The sequence below is a fragment of the Cydia strobilella genome, chromosome Z (assembly GCF_947568885.1).
Source record: "Cydia strobilella chromosome Z, ilCydStro3.1, whole genome shotgun sequence".
In the NCBI taxonomy this organism is placed as follows: domain Eukaryota; kingdom Metazoa; phylum Arthropoda; class Insecta; order Lepidoptera; family Tortricidae; genus Cydia; species Cydia strobilella.
In genome coordinates, this window is record NC_086068.1 from 2,020,075 (window position 1) to 2,042,589 (window position 22,515).

General features: G+C 39.3%; 1 protein-coding gene across 5 annotated transcripts; it reads right to left on the reverse strand.

The window, feature by feature from the left end:
- Positions 1-314: 314 nt before the first annotated feature.
- On the reverse strand, positions 315-22,079 carry LOC134754555 (longitudinals lacking protein, isoforms H/M/V-like). Of its 5 annotated transcripts, none has more exons than XM_063690861.1 (8): positions 21,926-22,079; positions 14,989-15,028; positions 13,423-13,599; positions 11,564-11,695; positions 10,255-10,430; positions 8,249-8,378; positions 3,653-3,719; positions 316-1,111 (listed from the first exon to the last, which is right to left on the reverse strand). In XM_063690861.1, exons 3-8 carry the CDS (start codon positions 13,588-13,590, stop codon positions 513-515), a joined length of 1,272 nt encoding a protein of 423 aa, XP_063546931.1. In that variant the 5' UTR covers positions 13,591-13,599; positions 14,989-15,028; positions 21,926-22,079; the 3' UTR covers positions 316-512. The 5 variants fall into 5 exon arrangements, with proteins under 5 accessions (XP_063546934.1, XP_063546931.1, XP_063546930.1 ...); XM_063690860.1 differs by having other exon boundaries at positions 8,249-8,384; XM_063690863.1 differs by having other exon boundaries at positions 317-1,111; positions 10,264-10,430.
- Between the last annotated feature and the right edge of the window lie 436 nt (positions 22,080-22,515).

Here is a 22,515-nt window from a genome sequence, read left to right on the forward strand (position 1 = left end):
AGAAAAATACCTTTTGGCGTAAAAAAACTGGTGGTCAAAAACTAGTTTAACTCATTAGTGTCCATAAATTTCTAAATAACAGTTATTGAACTTTAAAAACTAGTTACGGTGACGCAAAAGCAGTTATCAGTGACGAAAAACCAGTTGTTGCCCACTGAGAACCAGTTTCCGTGAACAAACACTAGTTACTGACAATTTTTTGTCACTTAAAATCAGTTATTGGCGCTTAACTCTTTCAACGCAACGCTTATCGTGTTCAGCGCGTCATCGTTAACCTTGAATTGGGTTGTAGACGCGCGCCAGATGACGTCTTTTGCGGTCAAAGGATTAATATGAGTGTCAAAAGGTTTTACTACAGTCAGACACCCCGAGGCCACCTTACCGGTAACTATTTACATCAGCATGTGCGTATAAATATCGTAGCGCGGGACTCTCGGCGGGGTGGCCGGCGGCTCGCCCGCCCACTCTTGTCACAAGTGGTACTCTTCAATGGGAGCCCCGCATGCGGTATTCTATTGCATGTTATTAAAGTTCACCCCTAAGATGTTGAGGGGGGAGTTGTGCGGGACGCCTTGTAAGTTAAAGTCTAGGGGACGGGAGTCGATGAAGCCCACAGGGACCGGGTGTGGGGGACAGAGGACCATTTGCTGTTCCTGTAGCGGCGGGTCCTCTTTGTGTTCTGGCGGGGGTGTGGTGTGTTCGCGTTTGATGCGAGATTTGATGCTGGGTCGGTTGTTCGGGTAGCCTTTCTTTTTGTATTCGAGCCAGAGTGTTCTGTTGTTGACACCGAACATTCTAGCGGCTTTGCAGAAGCCAATGCCTCCGAAGCGCACAGCTTCTAATGCCCTTTGGAAGTTTTCTTCTGACTGTGGGTTGGTGGCTCTGCGTCTCTTGGGTTGTTGGGGTGTTTGCTCTTGTGTGACTTGTGCTTCGGGTACGCAGCTCGGTCCGGGGCTGGGTCCCGTGACGCCTACTGCTTGTGCGTAATCGTTGATATCGTTCTCCATGTGCTGGTTGATGACGTTACCCATGTACATGGCCGGGTCGTGTTGGAGGCCGAGACACGCGTTCGAGTATCGGGGGTACGTGTCCATCATACTCCACTGGGCCCCTGGGAAGAGAGATAAACGGTTTAGATTATCAATGTCAGAGTGCAGTTATAGAGTCGGGCCAAGCTAACTGCACGGACTTGGATCAATATCTGAGCGTTTTTGCCCCCTAATTTCTTTGGACTAGTGTTTCGACATCTTGATGATATTTTTGGTTGTATGACTACTAATAAGTCACCAGAAATATCATTCAAATGCAGCATTTCGACAAAAATGTGTCCAAAGAAATTAGGCGGTTGAACCGCCCCTGATATTGACCCACTTTGCAGTAACAGAGTCGAAATGTCACCATGAAAACGCGACGTTTTTAGTGGCATTCCCACGCTTTGTCACTGCGAAGTCGGCGCATAGTTAGCTTAGACGGACTCTTACGTACGATTTACATCAAACGGGAACCGGAGCGCGTTTTACTAGTCAAAGGAATTTGAGCTTTTCAACTTTAGTATCGAAGATTCAAATTCCTTTGACTAGTAAGACGTTATCCGACATCAAAAGTGTGACATGAATCGTACACGAGTGCTAAGTCAAAGAAAAGTGTCAAAATGGCATTATCACTAGACGTTCTCACACATAATATTATGAGCTTTGGTTTTAAAATTGTACCTCTGATATGACAATTTATATTATTATTCCATAGATTCACAAGTAATTTCAACGTAAAAATATCGAAATATGAGGTACATATTTAATAATATAGACGTATGAGAGTAGTGAAACTGCAATTTTGACCACACAAAAGTTTGCCTTTGACATTAGCAGTCTGTTATAACTGTTGGTCTCTGTAAATGTTGGCTTACTACTGTGATACACATTGATCTCCCTTCCCTGGAAATGATGTCCGGATACAGGTGTCGCAAGGTAAGGAGAGGCCACGCACACAACAACAACAATACCACAGAATAAGTAATAGTATTATCATACAGAACGGCCACGCACCGCCCCGCCCCGACTCGAATTACCTCGCCCCGCGACAGAAATCTGGCGGACTTCTGGCGTGCTCTCAGTACTATTTTTAAACAACTTACACTATGACGCATGACGCGTGTACAGACGTGCCGTTCACACATAGAAACGCAAGTATTTTTGATGTATAGAGTGTCGGCCCTGTGACAATATGACAGTTTAAGTGTAATTTTAGGCTGCGTTTCCACTAGAGATGTGCGAGGATGCGTAGCGAGGGATGCGTTTGTTAAGAACCAATAGAATCACTTCATGTACCTTACCAGTAAGGTGGGGCAGTCATGTACCTTGGTAAGGTGGGGAGGCCTAAGCGGCTCAGATACTCTATGCGTATGTGCCACAGCTCCCCAAACGATGATACACAACCTGTCCCAGCGATAGGGGGGTGTCACTACGCAGTTTAGGTACATTTGGCCGGCGCGCCTCCCGGGCAGGCGTATGGCAGTGGGCTGCCGCTCGGCTCGCACGATAGTCGTGTCACGTGGCGCTCGCGGGAAATTGAAAATACACAATGGCTTCGAAACCTAAATCTCGATCTAATCCGTATAAAACATCCTTAATTTATTGAATATTGGTTGCCCAGAAACAATATTAGGAACTGACCGACATATTTTCAAAGGAATACGGTTGTGGCTTACCTACTTCCGTGAGAATCAGACATATTATCTCCGGATAAAAATTTGATGTATAGCGTGTCCGCCCTGTGCTACATACGACTCATAAATCCATAGCCACAAATCGTGTGATGTTGCTGAAAGAGTAGCCGAATGAGGGCTAACGTTTTTGTGCTCACCAGTTGGCGCCACTGTAGATGTAGGTCTAAAAAAACAGATCTCAAAATTCTTTTAAGCCTATTTTTATAAAATCAATACGTTCTAAGGTATTTTAACGTCTAAATGTGTCATTTTTTCAACCTGTTTAATTTTGCATATATTTTAGTTGGCACTTTTTTTAAGCCGCTAACATTTATTGAGCTATATCTATTGTTTACCATGATTAATCAAAGATGGACAAAGATTTACCACAATTATGAATAAGGAGTGAAAATTCCCGATAAAAAAGCTTGAAACCCCCCAAACTTCCATGCATTTGACATTTTGAAAGACCTCCATCTACATTAGCGCCCCTAGAGGTGAAATTGAATTCGGTAAAATAGCTTATTTTGTTCAGATCAAGGCACAATTGTCTACTGTTAACTGACAATATTGTAACGGGGTAATTTCCACCGATGCCTATTAGTACAGTTGTATTAGAAATACGACGAACTTAACATTACAACGAGGCTTTCCACTGTTTGCTCCCAACGTGTACTTGGTTTCTTCGGTCATCTGAGCAGGACAGGGCCAGATAGCCTGGAAAGGCTCATAATTACTGGCCGCATGGCAAGGAAGCGTAGGGATGGACGTATGGCCACGCGTTGGGCGGACAGAATAACATCAGTGACAAACGCCACATGCACTGGGGCCAAGACAGAGCGGCCTGGAGAGCACTGGTGAAGAGTGTCCACACTCGTCACGTCCCTCAGCCATGAGGTTACGACAAAGAAGAAGAAGAAGAAGATTAGAAATAATATAAAACCTTACCTTGCGGTAGACCGGCGGAGCCTCCCTCCATAGGCAATGGTTCCACGTTCATGTGGGGATCGGTGTTCTGCAATAAACGAAAAAATATTACCACAGATAATGAACGAAATAAATATTTGGCAATTGAAATAGAACCGCATCTATTTCAATTACCAAATATTTACATGCATAGTATAATTTGCACTAATTTTTGCATTAGAAACGCCTTTAATTTATAAAGAAAACCGAGAAAAATGTCAGCACGCATTTCAATGCGTATAAATCTCGCAAACAATAAGACATCCACACTGTGTATTTACAAACAAAATGTCTTACATTACAAAGCAAATGTTAGAGTAATCTCTCGACTTTTCTCGCCAGAGTTTAATCGCCATGGCGGTAGCAACGTACTTTTTCAAAGCCATCAAACGTACAGGCTTATTTACGGTAATAGTTCTTCTAACGACCCTCGCTCTGCTCTTAATTGGTCACGACGAAGATCACTTTTATGAGGTAACAACGATGGAAAAAACAGAAATATATGAGAGGACAAACGATAATACGAAATATATACTTCTATGGACGGATCCAAGAGCATCGCCTTTCAACTACTTAGGTAAAGGTTCGTATACATTCAGAGAGAAATCCTGCAAATATAAGAATTGCTACGTGACTGGAGATAGACAGGAATTGGGAGATATATCATTATTCGACGTAGTTTTATTCAACGGACCGCAACTAACACAAATGTTGAACATGTACGATTTACCAAACAGTCGTACTTTAAGTCAAAAATACGTATACGCTAATATAGAATCAGCGCAAAACTACCCGTTATGCAACTTCAATGGATTTTTCAACTTGACTTGGACGTATAGATTAGACTCGGATATAAACTGGGGTTATTTTATCGTTAAAAACAAGACCGGAAATGTGGTGGCGCCAAAACTAGATGCCACTTGGGTGAGTTTTGAAAATATGGAGGATATCAGCGAGAGATTCAAAATTAAATTGAGAAATAAGACGAAAGCGGTAGCGTGGTTCGCGACAAACTGTCACACGATGAGCCGCAGAGAAGTATTTGTGGAGAGAGTAAAAGGTCATTTAAAGAATTATAGTTTGAGTGTTGATATATATGGCGCATGTGGGACGTTGCAGTGTCCATCTTTTATAAACGAGAGATGTCTGCGTTTATTGGAGAGAGAATACTATTTTTATTTCGCTTTCGAGAATTCATTTGGCGAGGATTATGTTACGGAGAAGGTGTTGACCGCTTATAAACATAATACGGTGCCTGTTGTCTATGGAGGAGCGAATTACTCGAGGTACGCAGACTTACATTGATTGAGATTTACATTGTAAATCTGTTATAAAAATTTTCTTTTTGTTGTGCAATTGAAGTGTATTTGTGACGAACCAAAACCACATTGTCGCTTGTTGATAAGGTTGATTTCTAATTGAAGCTATATGGAAATAGCGCCTTACCATAGAGTAACTTATACTAGAGCGGTACTGTCATAGTAAATTTTGTAACCCCAGTAAATTCACTGCCATCTGTCGACACACTTTCAGACTAAAAATGAAGATTTATAAAAATACGATAAAATGTATTTAAATATGGATAAATGATTTTTTTTATTTGCATTAATTATTTTTATGATTTTGACCCATGTTCTTTCACTGATATGCGTTAAAAGTGTTAAATAACAAACGAAACCGTGAACGCCATCTATACGACAGTAGGCCAAAGCTAGTAGCGCCCTCTGAACGAGAATAAAATTTTCTTGATTTTCGAGGCACGTTTTTTCCTTAGACTGTATCCATCTATTACGGAGTTATATCTATCTTTGGCCTTACTGACAAGCGACAATAAGTACCCTTTTGGTTGAAAATGGCACATTTAGTTACTCGCATTTGAAGCTTCATATCTGAGACACGGACTCAGTTTTTAGGGTTCCGTACACAACGGGTAAAAACGGGACCCTATTATAGTGTGCATCTTCTCAAATGGTTTTTTTCGTCAAAGACCCTTATCTGTTAAACAAAAGCCTTTGTTCCTTTTGTGCGCGCGCGTGACCATTGTGTATCAGCGATTGGCATACACTCACCAACAACCCAAACCCAAACCCAAAGGGTAAAAACGGGACCCTATTACTAAGACTTCGCTGTCCGTCTGTCTGTCACCAGGCTGTATCTCATGAACCGTGATAGCTAGACAGTTGAAATTTTCACGGATGATGTATTTCTGTTGCCGCTATAACAACAAATACTAAAAACAGAATAAAATAGAAATTTCAGTGGGGCTCCCATACAACAAACGTGATTTTTTTGCCGTTTTTTGCGTAATGGTACGGATCCCTTCGTGCGCGAGTCTGACTCGCACTTTGCCGGTTTTACTTATAACACGCCTCATTTTGACCGAAGTTAAGCAACGTCGGGCGGGGTCAGTACTTGGATGGGTGACCGTTTTTATAGTTAATGGTACAGAACCCTTCGTGTGTGAGTCCGACTCGCACTTGGCCGGTTTTTAGTATTTGTTGTTGTAGCGGCAACATAAATAGATCATCTGTGAAAATTTCGACTGTCTAGCTATCACGGTTCATGAGATACAGCCTGGTGACAGACAGACAGACAGCGAAGTCTTAGTAATAGGGTCCCGTTTTTACCCTTTGGGTACGGAACCCTAAAGTACGAAGTCCGACTCGCACTTGTCCGGTTTTATTTCTCTATAATCTCACCCCAACTACTCATCGTTCCAGATTTCTACCACCCGGCTCGTACCTAAACGCGCGCGAGTTAGGCCCAGCGAAACTAGCCGAAACCATCAACCACCTCATGAAGCACCCCGACGAATACTACTCGTACTTCAGATGGCGGAATCACTACAGTTTCGAGTTCCGACACTCGAGCCCCGATACTGATGATTATTGTAAATTCTGTGAGGCGTTGAATGAGAATGAGTACAAGCAGAACGCCGCGCACGACAACTTGAAACAATGGTGGAACGGAAACTACACTTGTGATCAGACGAGACATTAAAATGCACATATGTCTTATCTTATCTTATCTTATAGTTTCGGGGGCCCTTACGGATACACTTCGACCCATAGGGATCTTTTGTGCAGTTACCCCCTAGGAAAGATCCGTCCGCTACTCAAGAGCCTTCCCCACCATCTCCATATGCCGGATGTTGGACCTTATGGGTAGCTTTTTGAATTCCTTTGGTACCAGGTAGCCTGTTCCAAAGTCCTTCATTCTTTGTCTGGCGAGGGCGTGACATTCACACATAAGGTGTTCTATTGTCTCTTCCTCTTCGCCACACATACGACAATCGGTGTTGTCAGCGTATGCACATATGTGGTTTTAAAAGAATTTTGTAGATATTTTCCAGTAACTAAACAATATATTACAGCTGTAGTGCATATATGTTTTCACATCATGACATCACCAGTTCGAAAAAGGGCTTTTTCTTCCCTGCTAGGAGGGATCAAAGTGGCACTTTTCTTTTCTATTTAGGACACTATTTTTACATTTTTTTTTTCACATTTTTTTAGCTAAATAATAGTTTTAAACATTTTAATTACCTCATAGGTAGCAAAATTATTTCCATCTTGGGCGTAACACAATTGAATCCCTCACTACGATCAGGATTCTCCTTTAGAACCCCTCGCTACTCTCGGGATTCTATTATAGAATCCTTCGCTCCGTTTAGAATTCAATTGTACGCCCTCGCCGTAAATATGTCATTTTGCTCCCTTGTGACACAATCTACTATTTTAATACAGTTGCTAAAAAAGTGCTACTTTACGTAGCTGTTTAGCGTTCGCAAAGTTGTTGTTTGCGAACTAGTGCTTTTTACTTTACCAGCTTTTTTAAATTTAATTCTGACCGTAATCGATACGTCCATACCAAAGAGTTTGGATGTTCAAAAACTTATTATATTTTTATTTTGCCATTAGACATTTATTACATACAAAAAGTATTGTTACACGATATAAAGTAAATATTTATTTGTTATTTATAGAAATAAAAACGTCATATAATACGATTTCACTGTAACACTTTTTATTTTATTTTGCTGACTGGAACTATCATTGCCACGTTGGCTGTCGTACACATACAAAACGCAAGTGATTTTTGATGTATAGCGTGTCCGACCTGACATAAGTGACTTAAGGCGGTTCCCTGAGCCAGAAGGCAAAAAATCTCCTTATATGATCACGTTTTTCTAAGAGGCGTTGATATTCGTAGACGTGGAAAAAATATATGTAGTTCTTGACTATATTATCTTTAACAACATAGCTTCCGATACACGAATTGTGACACTTCGCTCGATACAATTAATTCCCAAAGTAACCTCTAACTCGGACTTTTAATCCAACTTTACTCGGTTATTTATTATGTGACACTATAAACAAAACAAGAAGAAAAAACAATCTTAACTTAAATAGTAATTTCATAGCTTTGGAATTTCGATATTGTAAGGTAACGTTTTTAAAATAAATAAAAATCGACAAAATTTGATCAAAATTGACACTTGGCGCGGATGATCTTTCCCGTTCTTTCTTGCGAAATGTGACAGTGACAGCGGCAAACCGATGGAACGGACTTAAGTACCTGGTGCGTGTCTTCGTACTCGCGCCTCCGCGGCAGGCTGCTGAGCGTGACGGATTCCCGCGCTGGTTCCTGCTGCTCCTCTCGGTGTTCCTCGACCATGTTGAGCGACGTTGAACCGGTTGAGCTTTTTCTGCGTCTGACAAAAGGAACATGATTTAATGCACGCAGAGAGCGATCAAAAGGAGTTTCCTCTACTTAATAGTAGATTGTGTCCGGCTTAACCAAGGGATGAAAGGCACTCATCTTTGCCGAGGTATCTTGGCGCTAGAAAGCAGAGAGCGAAAATAGTCCGAGGCTGAAATGATGCCTTTCACACGTGTTAAACACTTTCATTTCGAATACGAGGAAAGTAAAATGAATGTGTTTTTATTAAAAGCGTCATGCTAAGTATACATTTTTATAGTATTTCTTGAGAGTACTTTCAATTAACAATTCAGACAAAAGTATCGTTATTTATGGAATGGAGAGTCAAATGAATGAAAATTGTATAACAAATCCATTTAAAATATTTAGATCAGTACGGTTTTTACTCACTATTATTTTTATTTCGTGCCTGAGGAAGGATTCCCAAAGAATCCGAAACATGTCGCCAAAAGCGACTAAAAATAATAGTTTGTAAAAACCGTACTGATTTAAATATTTTGAAATATGTCTCACGATAGTTTAAGTGCGATTAAATCCATTTAAACTCAAATTTTAATTGCTTATTGTACAAAAAAAAATCGTACTTCGAACGTAAAATGCTCTAGTGCAGACACGTATCATTTTCTGCACACCTTTTAGAACAACAATGACCCTCTTTCAGAGCATGAGAAATGAAATAGCTATTTATGCAACAAGTGCGGAAAGTGTATGATTTCCGACGAGTGTATAAAGGAATACGAGTCGGAAATCATCTTTACGCACGTGTATCATACAATGTTTTACTATGCATTGTGCGAGTAAATAAAAAAACATATCATGGCAAATAAGTTTAATTATTAAAAAAATGAAAACAAAAAGCACTAGTGCGGAAAAGTGCTCTATTCCGTACTAGTGCGAGAAAGTAGCACCATATGTACTGTAAAAAAAAATTGAAAACAAAAAGCACTAGTGCGGAAAAGTAGTACTTTGGGCATGATATGGCTCCGTAGGAAACGCTCTTTTCGAGCACATGCATTGTAAAATAAATTATTTAACACCGTGCACGAAACGCTCGTTATGGTAGGGATGAAGACACATGTTGAATTTTATAACAAGATCTAGTAACATAGATAGCATATGAGCAATTTATCACAATAATGTGGGTATTAAAATAATATATGGAAGTGATACAAAAATACAGTTTTTTTTTTAAACTCCCAAAATGGAAAAAAGTAAGGGTACCATTCGATTCCTTACATTTTATCTACAAAAATATTGTATAGCAACTACATACAACACAATTTAATTGTTTTGTCCATACGTCAAAATGGGCTCTCAGTGACCTTCGCGTCACGTTCACTTATCGTTTTGTTAGGAGAGTTTCGCGAGTAAAGTACGACAGTCGGACTTTGACTATCATTTCTGACTTTTGTATTGCTTTAATACAATGGATCCCATACAGACATTTGATCCTAAAAACAAATCTGATCGATTGATAACATTAATGAAAATTTGTCATCGAGCCTATTTGTAAAAATCATCATGAGACGAGATGACCATTACCCAGTTAAATCCGTCCTAAATATCCCCACTAAATCCTTGGGAAGAGGAAGACCTCCCGACACATGGTGGTCCAATATCAAGCGGGAGATGAAAGCCCAGAACCTTACCCCTATGACAACCCAGGATAGAGCGTCCTGGCGCCGCCGTACAAGGAGGCCCGACCCCAGATAGAACTGGGACTAAGGGAAGGAGGAAGAAGAAGAAGCCTATTTGTAAAAAGTTTTTTATCAAAAATGGCTCACCTTTGCAGTTTGGTTGCCGAGCGCGTCGAGTACTGCAACTGCGTCTAACGCTACTTATGTAAATGGTCAATGACTCACATTCCGTACCTTTTCCGTTTGGTGTTGGGCGAGGTGGCGGGAGAGGCGGAGTGCCGGTTCGAATCCAGCGAGTCCGCCTGTGACTGCATCTCGTTGCCTTGCGAGCGGGTGAGGGAGGTCGTCTCCGGCATCTCGGTCAGGCCTTTGATCTTTAGGTGCTTTGCTGTGTCTAACACCTGAGAGAAAAATCAGAAATCAGAAATCATCGCATTTATTCGTGACAAACTATAACATACAAAAGTATAAAAACAACAAAGAAATATAAACATAAAAATAAATAATAATAAAAATAAATTTTGGACCCGGATATGTCCTTAAACTACGTCCAAAAGAGAGGTATGGGCACTGTGAATGACATCTCGCTTTGTGTGGTAGGGCACAGGACAGCGGATGTCATTCCAGATCTAGAGCAGAGCCCAACTGGGGAGGTACCTCCACCTTACAGAAAACCGCAGCCAAATAACACTAGACCCTGCTAATAGTGTTGTGTTCCTGCCGGTAAGTAAGGTTGCCAGAACTCGAGGGAGAGGAGTGTTAGGGTCGGCAACCTCTGGAGTTGCAGGCGTACATAGGCTACGGAGACTGCTTAACATCAGGCGGGCCGTATGCTTGTTTGCCACCGACGTAGTATAAAAAAAAATAGTTCACCACGAAATGGTCCCGCCTGAGCATAATGCTCAAAAGTCAGCGCTGATCTACCGGCGAGACCATTTGTTTGAGGGCCACGAACGAACGCAGCTGTACGACACGCTGTACCAGGGATGTTGAGGATGCCGATTTTTTGACATCCGCGGATCCAGATGCGGATTTTTAAAGGCTCACATCCGCGGACGCGGATGTCGAGATTAGGCACTTAAAAAACGTCAAATATTACACTTTAGTAATTTTTATTTTTAAAAAAAACTAAACTTTTAGTATTTCAACAAGAATATAGGTGCCCCACAATCGCATTACTATTACTATTACGCAAAACAAACTTTTCACTTCTTACCGCTGTCCGTCATAGGCTAAAGTGCTCGATCGACGAATCACACAAACGAAACGAGATTCCTATTGGCTAATGACGAAATTACCTAGCACTTACGCCGCCGTTAAGACGTTCCTGTACCTACCTGTTCCACATCCGCATCGAATTTATGCGGGTGCGGATGTTGAAAATAATGCGAAGTTCCACGGATGCGGATGAGGATGCGAATATTCGCGACATCCCTGCACTGTACGAAAGACTTGTAAACTTGACGCCCCGCTGACGACTCCACTATTCAAACTCTGAACGCGCGCAACTATTCAAACCCTAAGGCGTTCTAACCTGTGGCAACTGTTCCTCGGTAACATTGACCTCCCCGCAGTACATGAAGTCCACCATGGTTCGGAGATCCGCAAAGCTCACATCCTTGAGGATCACGATGGGGTGCTGCGATGGGTTATCAACGAATAGCGCCTGGAAAACAATAAACAGTTTAGTAAAGTAAAGTGTTTTAATTCATTAATTAATAGTATTACCTACTACAAAGGACATAGAGAATGAGGGCTACCGTTTTTGTGCTCACCAGTTGGCGCCACTGTTGATGTTGGTCCAGAAAAACAGATCTCAAAATTCTTCTATGCTTATTTTATAAAATCAATACGTTCTAATGTACACAAAGGTATTTTAACGTCTGAATGTGCCATTTTTTCAACTTGTTCAATTTTGCATATATTCTAGTCGGCACTTTTTTTAAACCACTAACATTTATTGAGCTATATCTATTGTTTACCATGATTATTTATTTATTTATTTAAAACTTTATTGCACAATTAAAACACGTACAAATGGCGGACTTAATGCCTCAAGGCATTCTCTACCAGTCAACCATAGGGCAAAACAGGAATTCTCGAATGTGGGTGCAGTGTGAAAAATAATTAAAGATTAATCAAAGATGAACAAAGATTTACCACAATTATGAATGAGTGAAATTTCCCGATAAAAAAGCTTGAAACCCCCAAAACTTCTATGCATTTGACATTTTGAAAGACCTCCATCTACGCTAGCGCCCCTAGCGGCGAAATTAAACGCGGGAGCCCTCATTGCAGGACATACTAAGGGTCAGTTGCACCAAACTGTATGTCATCGTTAAAGAGTTCGCTTAATTTAATTGTATGGAAAGTTTCATAGTAAACCGCCGCGGCGCGCCGGGTGACGTTGATCAGTTAGTCAAGTGCGGATGGTGCAACTGGCACTAAGAGTCGCTGGTTGAGCGTAACGGGCAGAAGCGAGACCGTTAAGTAAGACAAGGTTGGCAATTCCTATTAAGGACAAGCTCTCTCTAATAAATGTCCGGAAATACGCTTAAACTACTAATAGAATAGACCTGTTTAATATTGTATATATATGGGAAATTTCATGACTCACCACTCTTTAAACATTACGTATACACTACCGCTCAAAAGTATTTAGGCACCCGCAATTTTCACCATACAATTGTATACAAAAATTATTTTCAAAATCATACCGTTCGATCACAGGCAAATGACTCTCATACATGTTGGATTTCATTTTTATTTAGGTAAATATACTGAGCCTCGAATTGTTGCAAAATACATTTAAAATTTTGAGTTTACTTTATGCAACGATTTAAAAAACCCTTATGTACTAGTTTATACAAAATAACACGGTTTTGTACTGGAAAACGATTTATGGATATTTTTGCCATTTGGTAAATAGACAATGTACACGAATACTGCACATCATTTTGAAACTCGATATGTCTGTTAAATAAAAGAAGTAAACTGCACAAAAAACTGTTACCCGACTGCGACTTAGCGGTATAATTCTGAAAGTCGATTTTGTATACAATTGTATAGAAAAAATTACGAGTGCCTAAATAGTTATGAGCGGTAGTGTAATGTAAGAAAGAAGAAAGAAAAACAACTATATTAAAGATTGAATTGTTTCCATAAGCTCCTTTACGGCCTCATTTGAGGTCAGATCTTAAAACATTTGCGCAGCATGCTGGTCTGGGTGTTAAGCATCGTGAACATGGATATTAACCAGCATACCTGAAAGTAAGTGCTGTAGGCCGAGAGCACGATCTTGTGCGCCTGCAGATGCTTGCCCTCCGCCGCGAGGGTTACGTCCACCAGGGTCTGTGTGTTCAGCATCGTGAACATGGATATGAACCAGCATACCTGAAAGTAAGTGCTGCAGGCCGAGAGCACGATCTTGTGCGCCTGCAGATGCTTGCCCTCCGCCGCGAGGGTCACGTCCACCAGGGTCTGGGTGTTCAGCAGCGTCGTGAACATGGATATGAAGTTCGGCTGGTGGTTGTTCCACCTGAGGCTGTATTGCTGCGACATCGCGGCGGCCTGAACGGGATAGTATTTTAGTATTGGTTGTTCGGAGTTTTGAAAGCTTCCTAAGGCTATTACAAGAAAAAACCGGCCAAGTGCGAGTCAGACTCGCCCACCGAGGGTTCCGTACTTTTGTAATATTTGTTGTTATAGCGGCAACAGAAATACATCATCTGTGAAAATTTCAATTGTCTAGTTATCACGGTTCATGAGATACAGCCTGGTGACAGATGGACAGACAGACAGCGGATTCTTAGTAATAGGGTCCCGTTTTTACCCTTTACGGTACGGAACCCTAAAAATTGGCTGTTGAATTTGAAATAAATAGTGTATAAAATTTGGTTGTATTTCTTTTATTTTGAAATAGAAATAATCAAAAGTAAATCAACATGGTCCTGATAGTTATGGTTTAAAGCACATTGAAGTAAATAAATAAATAGGTCTTAGGAGAGAAAGAAGGAATAGGATATAAGGAATAGGAGAGGCAAGATGTTAGGACACCTAATACGAAGCGACAACTTTTTCCTTAACGTCCTGGAAGGAAAAATTGAAAAGACGAGAGGCAGTCGAAAGCCTAGAATCACATATCTGAGCCAAGTAAAAGAGAATGCATCGTACGAGCAAATCAAAAGACTGGCTCAGGAAAGAAAGGACTGGCAATTACTCCACCGACATGAGCAAAGCTCTTAAGTGATGATGATGATGATGAGAGAAAGAAATAATAATAATAAATAAACTTGACTAACACACTCATAATAAAATACTTTAGCATCGCTGAAGAGATTTCCACTTAGATTAGTGCCTTGTACAGTCGGCATCAGATATATCGGTGCGGCCAAGGTGCTCACAAATATCTGAACACGCCTCTATTGTCAAGGTCTGCGTGCTCAGATATTTTTGAGCACCTCAGCCGCTCCGATATATCTGATGGCGACTGTACAGTTGTACCAAAGATAGATATAAATCCGTAATAGATGGATACAGTTTAAGGAAAAAACGTGCCTCGAAAATCAAGAAAATTTGATTCTCGATTAGATGTCGCTATTACCTTTGGCCTACTCTCGTATGGAGGGCGTTGCCGGTTTCGTTTGTTATTTAACAATTTTAACGCATATCAGTGAAAGAACATGGGTCAAAATAATTAATGCAAATAAAAAAAAATTATCCATATTTAAATACATTTTATCGTATTTTTATAAATCTTTATTTTTAGTTTTATAGTGTGTCGATAGATGGCAGTGAATTTACTGTGGTTACAAAATTTACTATGACAGTACCGCTCTATAATATTATATCCTCTTTGGTTGTACCTTTTGGATAGATACAGTCAATGTGTACATTGTAATGCACATTGGGTTAATAATGATGACAAAATAGAAAGTGCAGTTTCTTTAAAGAACTTACCTGTGTTATTCAGTGTGCTCTGAATGACTCCAACTCCTTACTGAAACCAAATCATACATTGTAAGTAAATAATAATTTTATAAACTTCAATATTAGACAAAATTAATTAAATTCGCAATCGGCTAGCTAGTCAAATTAAAAAATATCAAGCGCACGCCAACAGTCCAACATCATTGGTACAAGCAAAGATAGATATAACTCCGTAATAGATGGATACAGTCTAAGGAAAAAACGTGCCTCGAAAATCACGAAAATTTGATTCACGTTCAGAGGGCGCCACTAGTTTTGGCCTAGTCTCGTATAGAGGGCGTTGACGGTTTCGTTTGTTATTTATAATTTTAACGCATATCAATGAAAGAACATGGGTCAAAATCATATAAAAATAATTAACGCAAATAAAAAAATCATTTATCCATATTTAAATACATTTTAACGTATTTTTATAAATCTTCATTTTTAGTTTTAAAGTATGTCGATAGATGGCAGTGAATTTACAGCGGTTACAAAATTTACTATGACAGTACCGCTCTATCTAATTATATCCTCATTGGTACAAGGTGGGAAATATGTGACCTTTTACATCCAAAAAGGTACCACATTGTCGGTTGTCGATAAGGTTGATTTCAAATTCAAGCTATATGGAAATAGCGCCTTATTGACAACCGACAATAAGTACCCTTTTGATTGAGAATGGCACATATGCGTTGGTGGCGTCGCGTCACGTTTTAATAATGTTATTTCGGCTTAAGAGGGACCAACGCCGAATATTGCGGTAGCAATAAGTTAATATAAAAATTCGCATAGCTGACTATAGTAACGCAAAGGCAAATACAAATTTAATTATTTAAAAGCGGTAAGAGCGTGCGACTTTCAATCCGGAGGTCGCAGGTTCAAACCCCGGCTCGTACCATTAAGTTTTTATTTTTTTTATTTTATTTTTTATTTATTGCAAAGGGAAACAAACAGCATATAATCACACATATAGTTTAACAAATTGAGTTGACACAACAGCCAGAACAGTTTCCACTTATAGGTAACACACTTTTTCGGAACTTATGTACGAAATATCATTTGATATTTACCAGTCGCTTTTCGGTGAAGGAAAACATCGTGAGGAAACCGGACTAATCCCAACAAGGCCTAGTTTCCCCTCTGGGTTGGAAGTTCAGATGGCAGTCGCTTTCGTAAAAACTAGTGCCTACGCCAATTCTTGGGATTAGTTGCCAAGCGGACCCCAGGCTCCCATGGAGCCGTGGCAAAAATGCCGGGACAACGTGAGGAAGATGATGATTTATTTGCAAAAATGTAGTGGTAAACATAATGTAAACAATACAATACAATATTGTAAAGCGCTGTCTCGCTCGCATACCGCACCGACGTGCGGTTCCACATCAGTGTTATCAACGGAACGTAAGAAAAATTACATTTTACATTATATAATCTAATGACACTATTGTTTTACGCGGTCGACAAGGCCTAGTTTCCCCTCTGGGTTGGACGGTCAGATGGCAGTCGCTTTCGTAAAAACTAGTGCCTACGCCAATTCTTGGGATTAGTTGCCAAGCGGACCCCAGGCTCCCATGGAGCCGTGGCAAAATGCCGGGACAACGCGAGGAAGATGATGACTATTGTTTTACGCGGTAAACGCATTGTAATTTTTCATACATTCCGTTAACGCATGCGTTTAACGCTGCGTTTATCGCAGACCATTCTTTGAGGTTCTCGCGTTTGTACAAAAATAATGTTTTCAACACACTTGCTCAAAACGACGTTTTTATTCCACCGATTTTTGGCTCATAATCCTAGATATTAAACACGCGTGCTCTTTCAGTGTATTATTCCACTCGTGCTTTTTCATTATATTATCCGACTGAGTTAAGAAGGTAACTGATTGCTAATAATATGCATGGAAAGGGAGCCTTCTTTAATTGGTCGGACGTGCGGGCACCGGCGCGCCCGCCGCGCCGCCCGCGGCCGGGGCGAGGGGCGGCCGGCAGTATGACAGATGCAACACACAATACTAACTGTTTTAACTATTAAAATTTGATTAATATGAGTATCTTTTTTTTCTCGCAAGTGTGTTGAAAAACGTCGTATGAAACGCGTGTGCATTGGTCATTACACACATCGGCTTTCTTATTGCGCGCTCGCTTACAGCTCGCGCGCACAATATCGCCTCGTGTGTATTGACCAACTTGTATCATAATGTACTATTAAGTTCAATAATAACTAACATTTAATGCTAATGCTAATGTAGTTAAATTTTATATGGTAATATTCTCCATTAACTAAATCCAAATACAAGAAATACCGTTTGACTGAAAGAAAAAAAAAACGATTTTTTATTTGACGGGTAGAAATATATTAACAGATGTCAAAAGGGCTATTACTAGAGAAAGCAACACGGCTCTACCAATGTACTGACAATTTTGTTTCGAGCCCATGCATGCAGCAGTGCTATAGGAGAGGACAATATGATTTGGAGAACGTTTTTGAAAAGTACACTTTTTTAACAATAAGAGTCATGCAATTTTATTATACGATCATAATAAACGAGATTAAACATTACTATTACTGTTCCCATTACTGGGTCATTTTATCTTCATGTGTAAAATTTATTAGAATAAACAAAATTGTTGTGTGGAACTAGACGAACTAATTTGCATCGGGGCTCGTAAAACAGCGCGCTCAACCGCCTTATCACTGCGTAAATGTCTTGGATATATTCTGATTGTACAGACACAATGTGGCTCTCTCATATACAATGTTGTTTCATTTGATATGTATCAGTTCTAATTTTAGAGAGCAAGTCAGACGATAATATGTGACGTTTTCAAACAAAAGGTACCACATTGTCGTTTGTCGACAAGGTTCATTTCTAATTGAATATGGAATTAGCGCCTTACTGACAAGCGACAATAAGTACCCTTTTGGTTGAAAATCGCACATATATTTTAGTTACTAACGATCCGCCCCGGCTTCGCACGGACACAAAACCTTAACAAATTGTGACGTTTTCAATCAAAAGGTACCACATTGTCGCTTATCATATAGACGAAAATTGCTTGTATTTTTATACGAAAAATCTATCAGTGTCCTTATGGCAAGCGACAATGTGGTACCTTGTACCACATTTTTAAGCAAAATTAAGATATTTGTATTTAAAAACCGCATGAAAATCCGTTCAGTATAGTTTTTAGGGTTCCGTTCACAAAGAGTAAAAACGGGACCCTATTACTAAGAATCCGCTGTCTGTCTGTCACCAGGCTGTATCTCATGAACCGTGATAGCTAGACAGTTGAAGTTTTCACAGATGATGTATTTCTGTTGACGCTATGACAACAAATACTAAAAAAACTACTTGGTTGTCTCCTGGGTCACTTTTTAAAACCATGTCCTTGTGAGATTAAAATCATCAGAATCTACAATATCTTCGAAACCAAGAAATACTGATTTAAAATTCTTATTTATGAGTTATAGGCAGACCATGCTATGTTTTCATGCTAACGGCTATGTTAAGTATGGAGCTTATATAGGGCCATGTTTGCATTATTACTGTCAAGTTTGTGCAAAGTTAGCATGGTCACAGTCTAAAGCTTGTTAATAGAGAGAGAGAGAGAGAGAGAGAGAGAGACAAAAATTTACTTTTACATAACTTGTTTAAAGAGCTCATATAAACGGAAAATATTGTAAACAAGCACAAAATATATGTACAGTCAGGCGTGGCTCACTCCGCGATTTCGTCGCGTCGCTACTAGTACATGCGGCCCACACCAATTTTGGTGTCTAGCCATAGTAGTTGCCGCGCGCTACGGATCGGTCGCCTGCTCACGCTTGCGCTTGTACCTAATACTATTATTTATTCTGTGGTACAGTCAACTTTTGCACCTTACTTCTTTGTAATAAGGCGAAAAATGTAAGCATAATATCTTTAACGTTGACTGTACAGTCGCCATCAGATACATCGGAGCGGCCGAGGCGCTCACAAATATCTGAACACGCCTCTATTGTCAAGGCGCTAGAGTGCGTGTTCAGATATTGTGAACACCTCGGCCGCTCCGATATATCTGATGGCGACTGTACCATAGTCTATTCTGCATAGATCTGAAAAGAATATTCGTGTTTGGGAAATGACATACCGCCGCTATACTTACTCAACCTCGTATCTGTAACACTCATTTGATGACAAAAACACCCGTATTCCGAATGAAAGAAAAGCGACATTTCCATCAAATGATTCTTGCAGATATGATGTTGAGTAAGCATAGCGATGATATTTCTAATATTTCTATAGATACAAAAATGTTGTACCTGAATGACCGAGTCATCTGGTTCTTTGTTTATCTACACCTTATAAAACAAACCACGTCTATCTGTCTGTATGTCCACTATAAACTAAAAAACTACTGAACAGATTTTCATGCGCTTTTGTGTAACCTGTGTAAATCCGAGTGGGTCACTAGTCATTACACCAGTGTTTTTCAACCTCTTTCATGATGCGACATCCTTATGTATTGCTGTTAGACGCTTGGGTGTCGCAACCCACAGATTAAAAAACACCGACTAGACTATCTTAGGAATTGTGGCTGATTTCCATAAGGCTAGACTAAATATCAAGCTATTTGAGTCAAAAAACTATTCCCTGTTACTCTAGAACTGCCAGGAAAGATACATTTTATAGAAACAACTATTTTTTTTTAAACCTACTTCACAAAAGATTGTACTATAATTTTTAGCAATATTGTAAAAAAAACATACAAACGAACTTGCAAGGGACTTGGTTAACATCAATGACAACCCGAGTAGGCTCAAAAGGTGGCAAATACTGCGGATAGACCAGAGGCACTAGAAGATAAATTCTATTCTATAAAAGTCAAGAGAGAGTATTTAATCCTCTCAAAACCCTTAAAAAGACAGAACATCTGATTATGGCTAGAACGGTTGATTGCAGATAAAATGAGAGAAAAAAAAAACGTGAAGGTGAAGTACACCAAATGTTGGTTTCAAAAGATATGCATGAGTTACCATAAAAAGATCTATAGGTGCCTATAAAACTTGAGCAGTTCCCTCCATTTCTTCAGGAGCCCATCATAAATTTCCCAAAAAAAGAAAACAAAATTTGAATTTGATAAGTAACTGTGATGAGCATGCAGCCACAGTACATAAATGGAAAATTGTACGCCTTACGGCACAACATAGTGATACAATGATTATGTGAGACCTGTACTTATGTACCTTACCTATTGTTAGCGACGTGCTCAAAATGGTTTTTTTTTTCTTTGTATTTAATTTTGTTCATTATGGTGGTACTATAATAATTTGTTCAACTTTAGTCTTAAGCTGAAATTTGAAGGTAGATATACCTACGTGTGACGCAGCGACAAGGCTCCAACGGTTTTTGTCTTTGACCAAGTCAGTCGGCTTGTCAATCCGCGCGCGACTCACGTATATACTGCTCTCATATTAAAATCACATGGTGTTGTAACTTTTTGATAATTAAACTGTTTTTCGTGTCCCGTATTGTGAGCTTTTATTGTGGAATCATCAACAGATTTATGTTCCATACTCCGCCTGTGAAGATGGTTAATACTCGCAGTACAACGCGCAGGGAACGCGAAAGAAAAGCAGAAGAGGATAGACAACTTCAGCTACAAGTGCCTTCTCAGCCAACTAATGTAAATAATACACAGAACAATGACGAAACGAAGCGTTGAACAAATAAATGCTTTTGACTTTTTGGCTTTTTTGACTTTTGAAAAAAAAAATACGTTTTTTTATAGAAACTCATTCAGTGGGGCTACAACATCACATTATTTGGGTTTACTAATGTATTGCCAAAAATCGTTTCCCAAAGTATTACTTCCCAAACTATTTTAAGCAAATTATCATTTGGCAAAATTTCATTTCGCAAATTTTCATAATCCAACCTAACCTAACCCAACCTAGTACGTCATTTTCATTTCGCAAGTATGGCGTTGGGAAATGAAATGGTTGCGAAGTAAAAAACTTGCAAAAATTTCATTTGGGAAATGAAACTGATGCCATAAGTTTGTTGGGAAGTGAAATTTGGCGAAAAATATTTTGGCTAAACGGCGGTATCCCCATTGTTTGACACTACTTACTAAAATCAGCTCAGTTCCAACATTACGGCGGAACACACATCACAAAAACACACACAGCCTGCTAAACTCATCTTCCCTTTTGACTATGGGTCTTTATACTTAATTTTACATTTCTAACACAACTTTGTTTATTTAACTAGTTTCTAAACAAACTACAAGTGATAAGTAACATCTGAGATCCACAATCAAAATCAATATAAGAAATACCATTAAAAGGTAAGTGCATATATTTTATAAGCCTGTAAAGAAGGTTAGGTGTTTAGGAAAAATCATTTGTATGTTTTAGTTATTGTAACTGGTATTTTTTGGCAAAGTTAAGTTCTTCACTGCGCTGTAAGTTACAGTATACACGATTTTACATAGGTAGATGTTGATACTTCCCGTTTAACGAAACACACAATTCTTTGTGAAAAAAGTAAACAGAATGCATTTCTACTTGATGTGACAGCATTTGTTTGAGATACGTAGCGATTTTAAAGGGCTAAGACGCAAGATATTACCACTCATGAGGACACTAACCACTATATTGCGTAGGAACACCAACAAAGTAAATTGATAGTTGCTTGTCTTACTTCCATCATACCCCCCACGGACTGCGCCGGTGCTTCAAAGGCAGGAATTAAACAACACTTCACATTGGAATGTTAACTTAGCTAAAACACACCTCAACACAACACATCACTGGATAATCTTAATAACGAATGATTTAACAAAAAAAAAAACGACCGAACGCGAGCCCGGCCAGGATGACATCAATCAATAACAATGCAATAACAGCGTGCCGTGTCGCCGCAGCTATTTCAAAGATTACTCACCCATAATATAATAATTTAATCGTCTTTTCAGTTTTTCGTCCAGTTTTCGTTAAAAATATACGTAAATTGTTATGAATCAACCCACGCCAACAATCGTTCACCAAAACCCACGCCGATATGTGTTGCCCATGTAAAAAAATATGGTAGAGGACAGGGAATAGGTTGAATGCAAAGAAAAATAATAATATAACCTTGTAAATAAATTGTAAATCTATATATAGTTGGACAAAGGACTGTCTCATTTCAAACATAGACAGAGAAAATCATACTATCTTTGTCTTACACTAGTACTAGCACCCAAAAGAAAAGGATGAATATAGTTATTTTTGTTCTTATTTACTGATAATTTGGTTTGACAAACTATATAAATCAAACAAGCGAAAAAGATACATAATTTATCTTTGTGTAGCAGTTGTGTAAAGTTCGATTTGCATTTATTTCAAAACCATTGCTTGAAACATGAAAACGATTAATCTTTTTTTAATCATGTACCTACAAACTAAAAAATAACAATTATAGAAAAAGTTAATGTTTTAATCGTGGGGAGAACTCAAAATATAGTTTGTCAAAGGACTGTCTCATTTCAAATA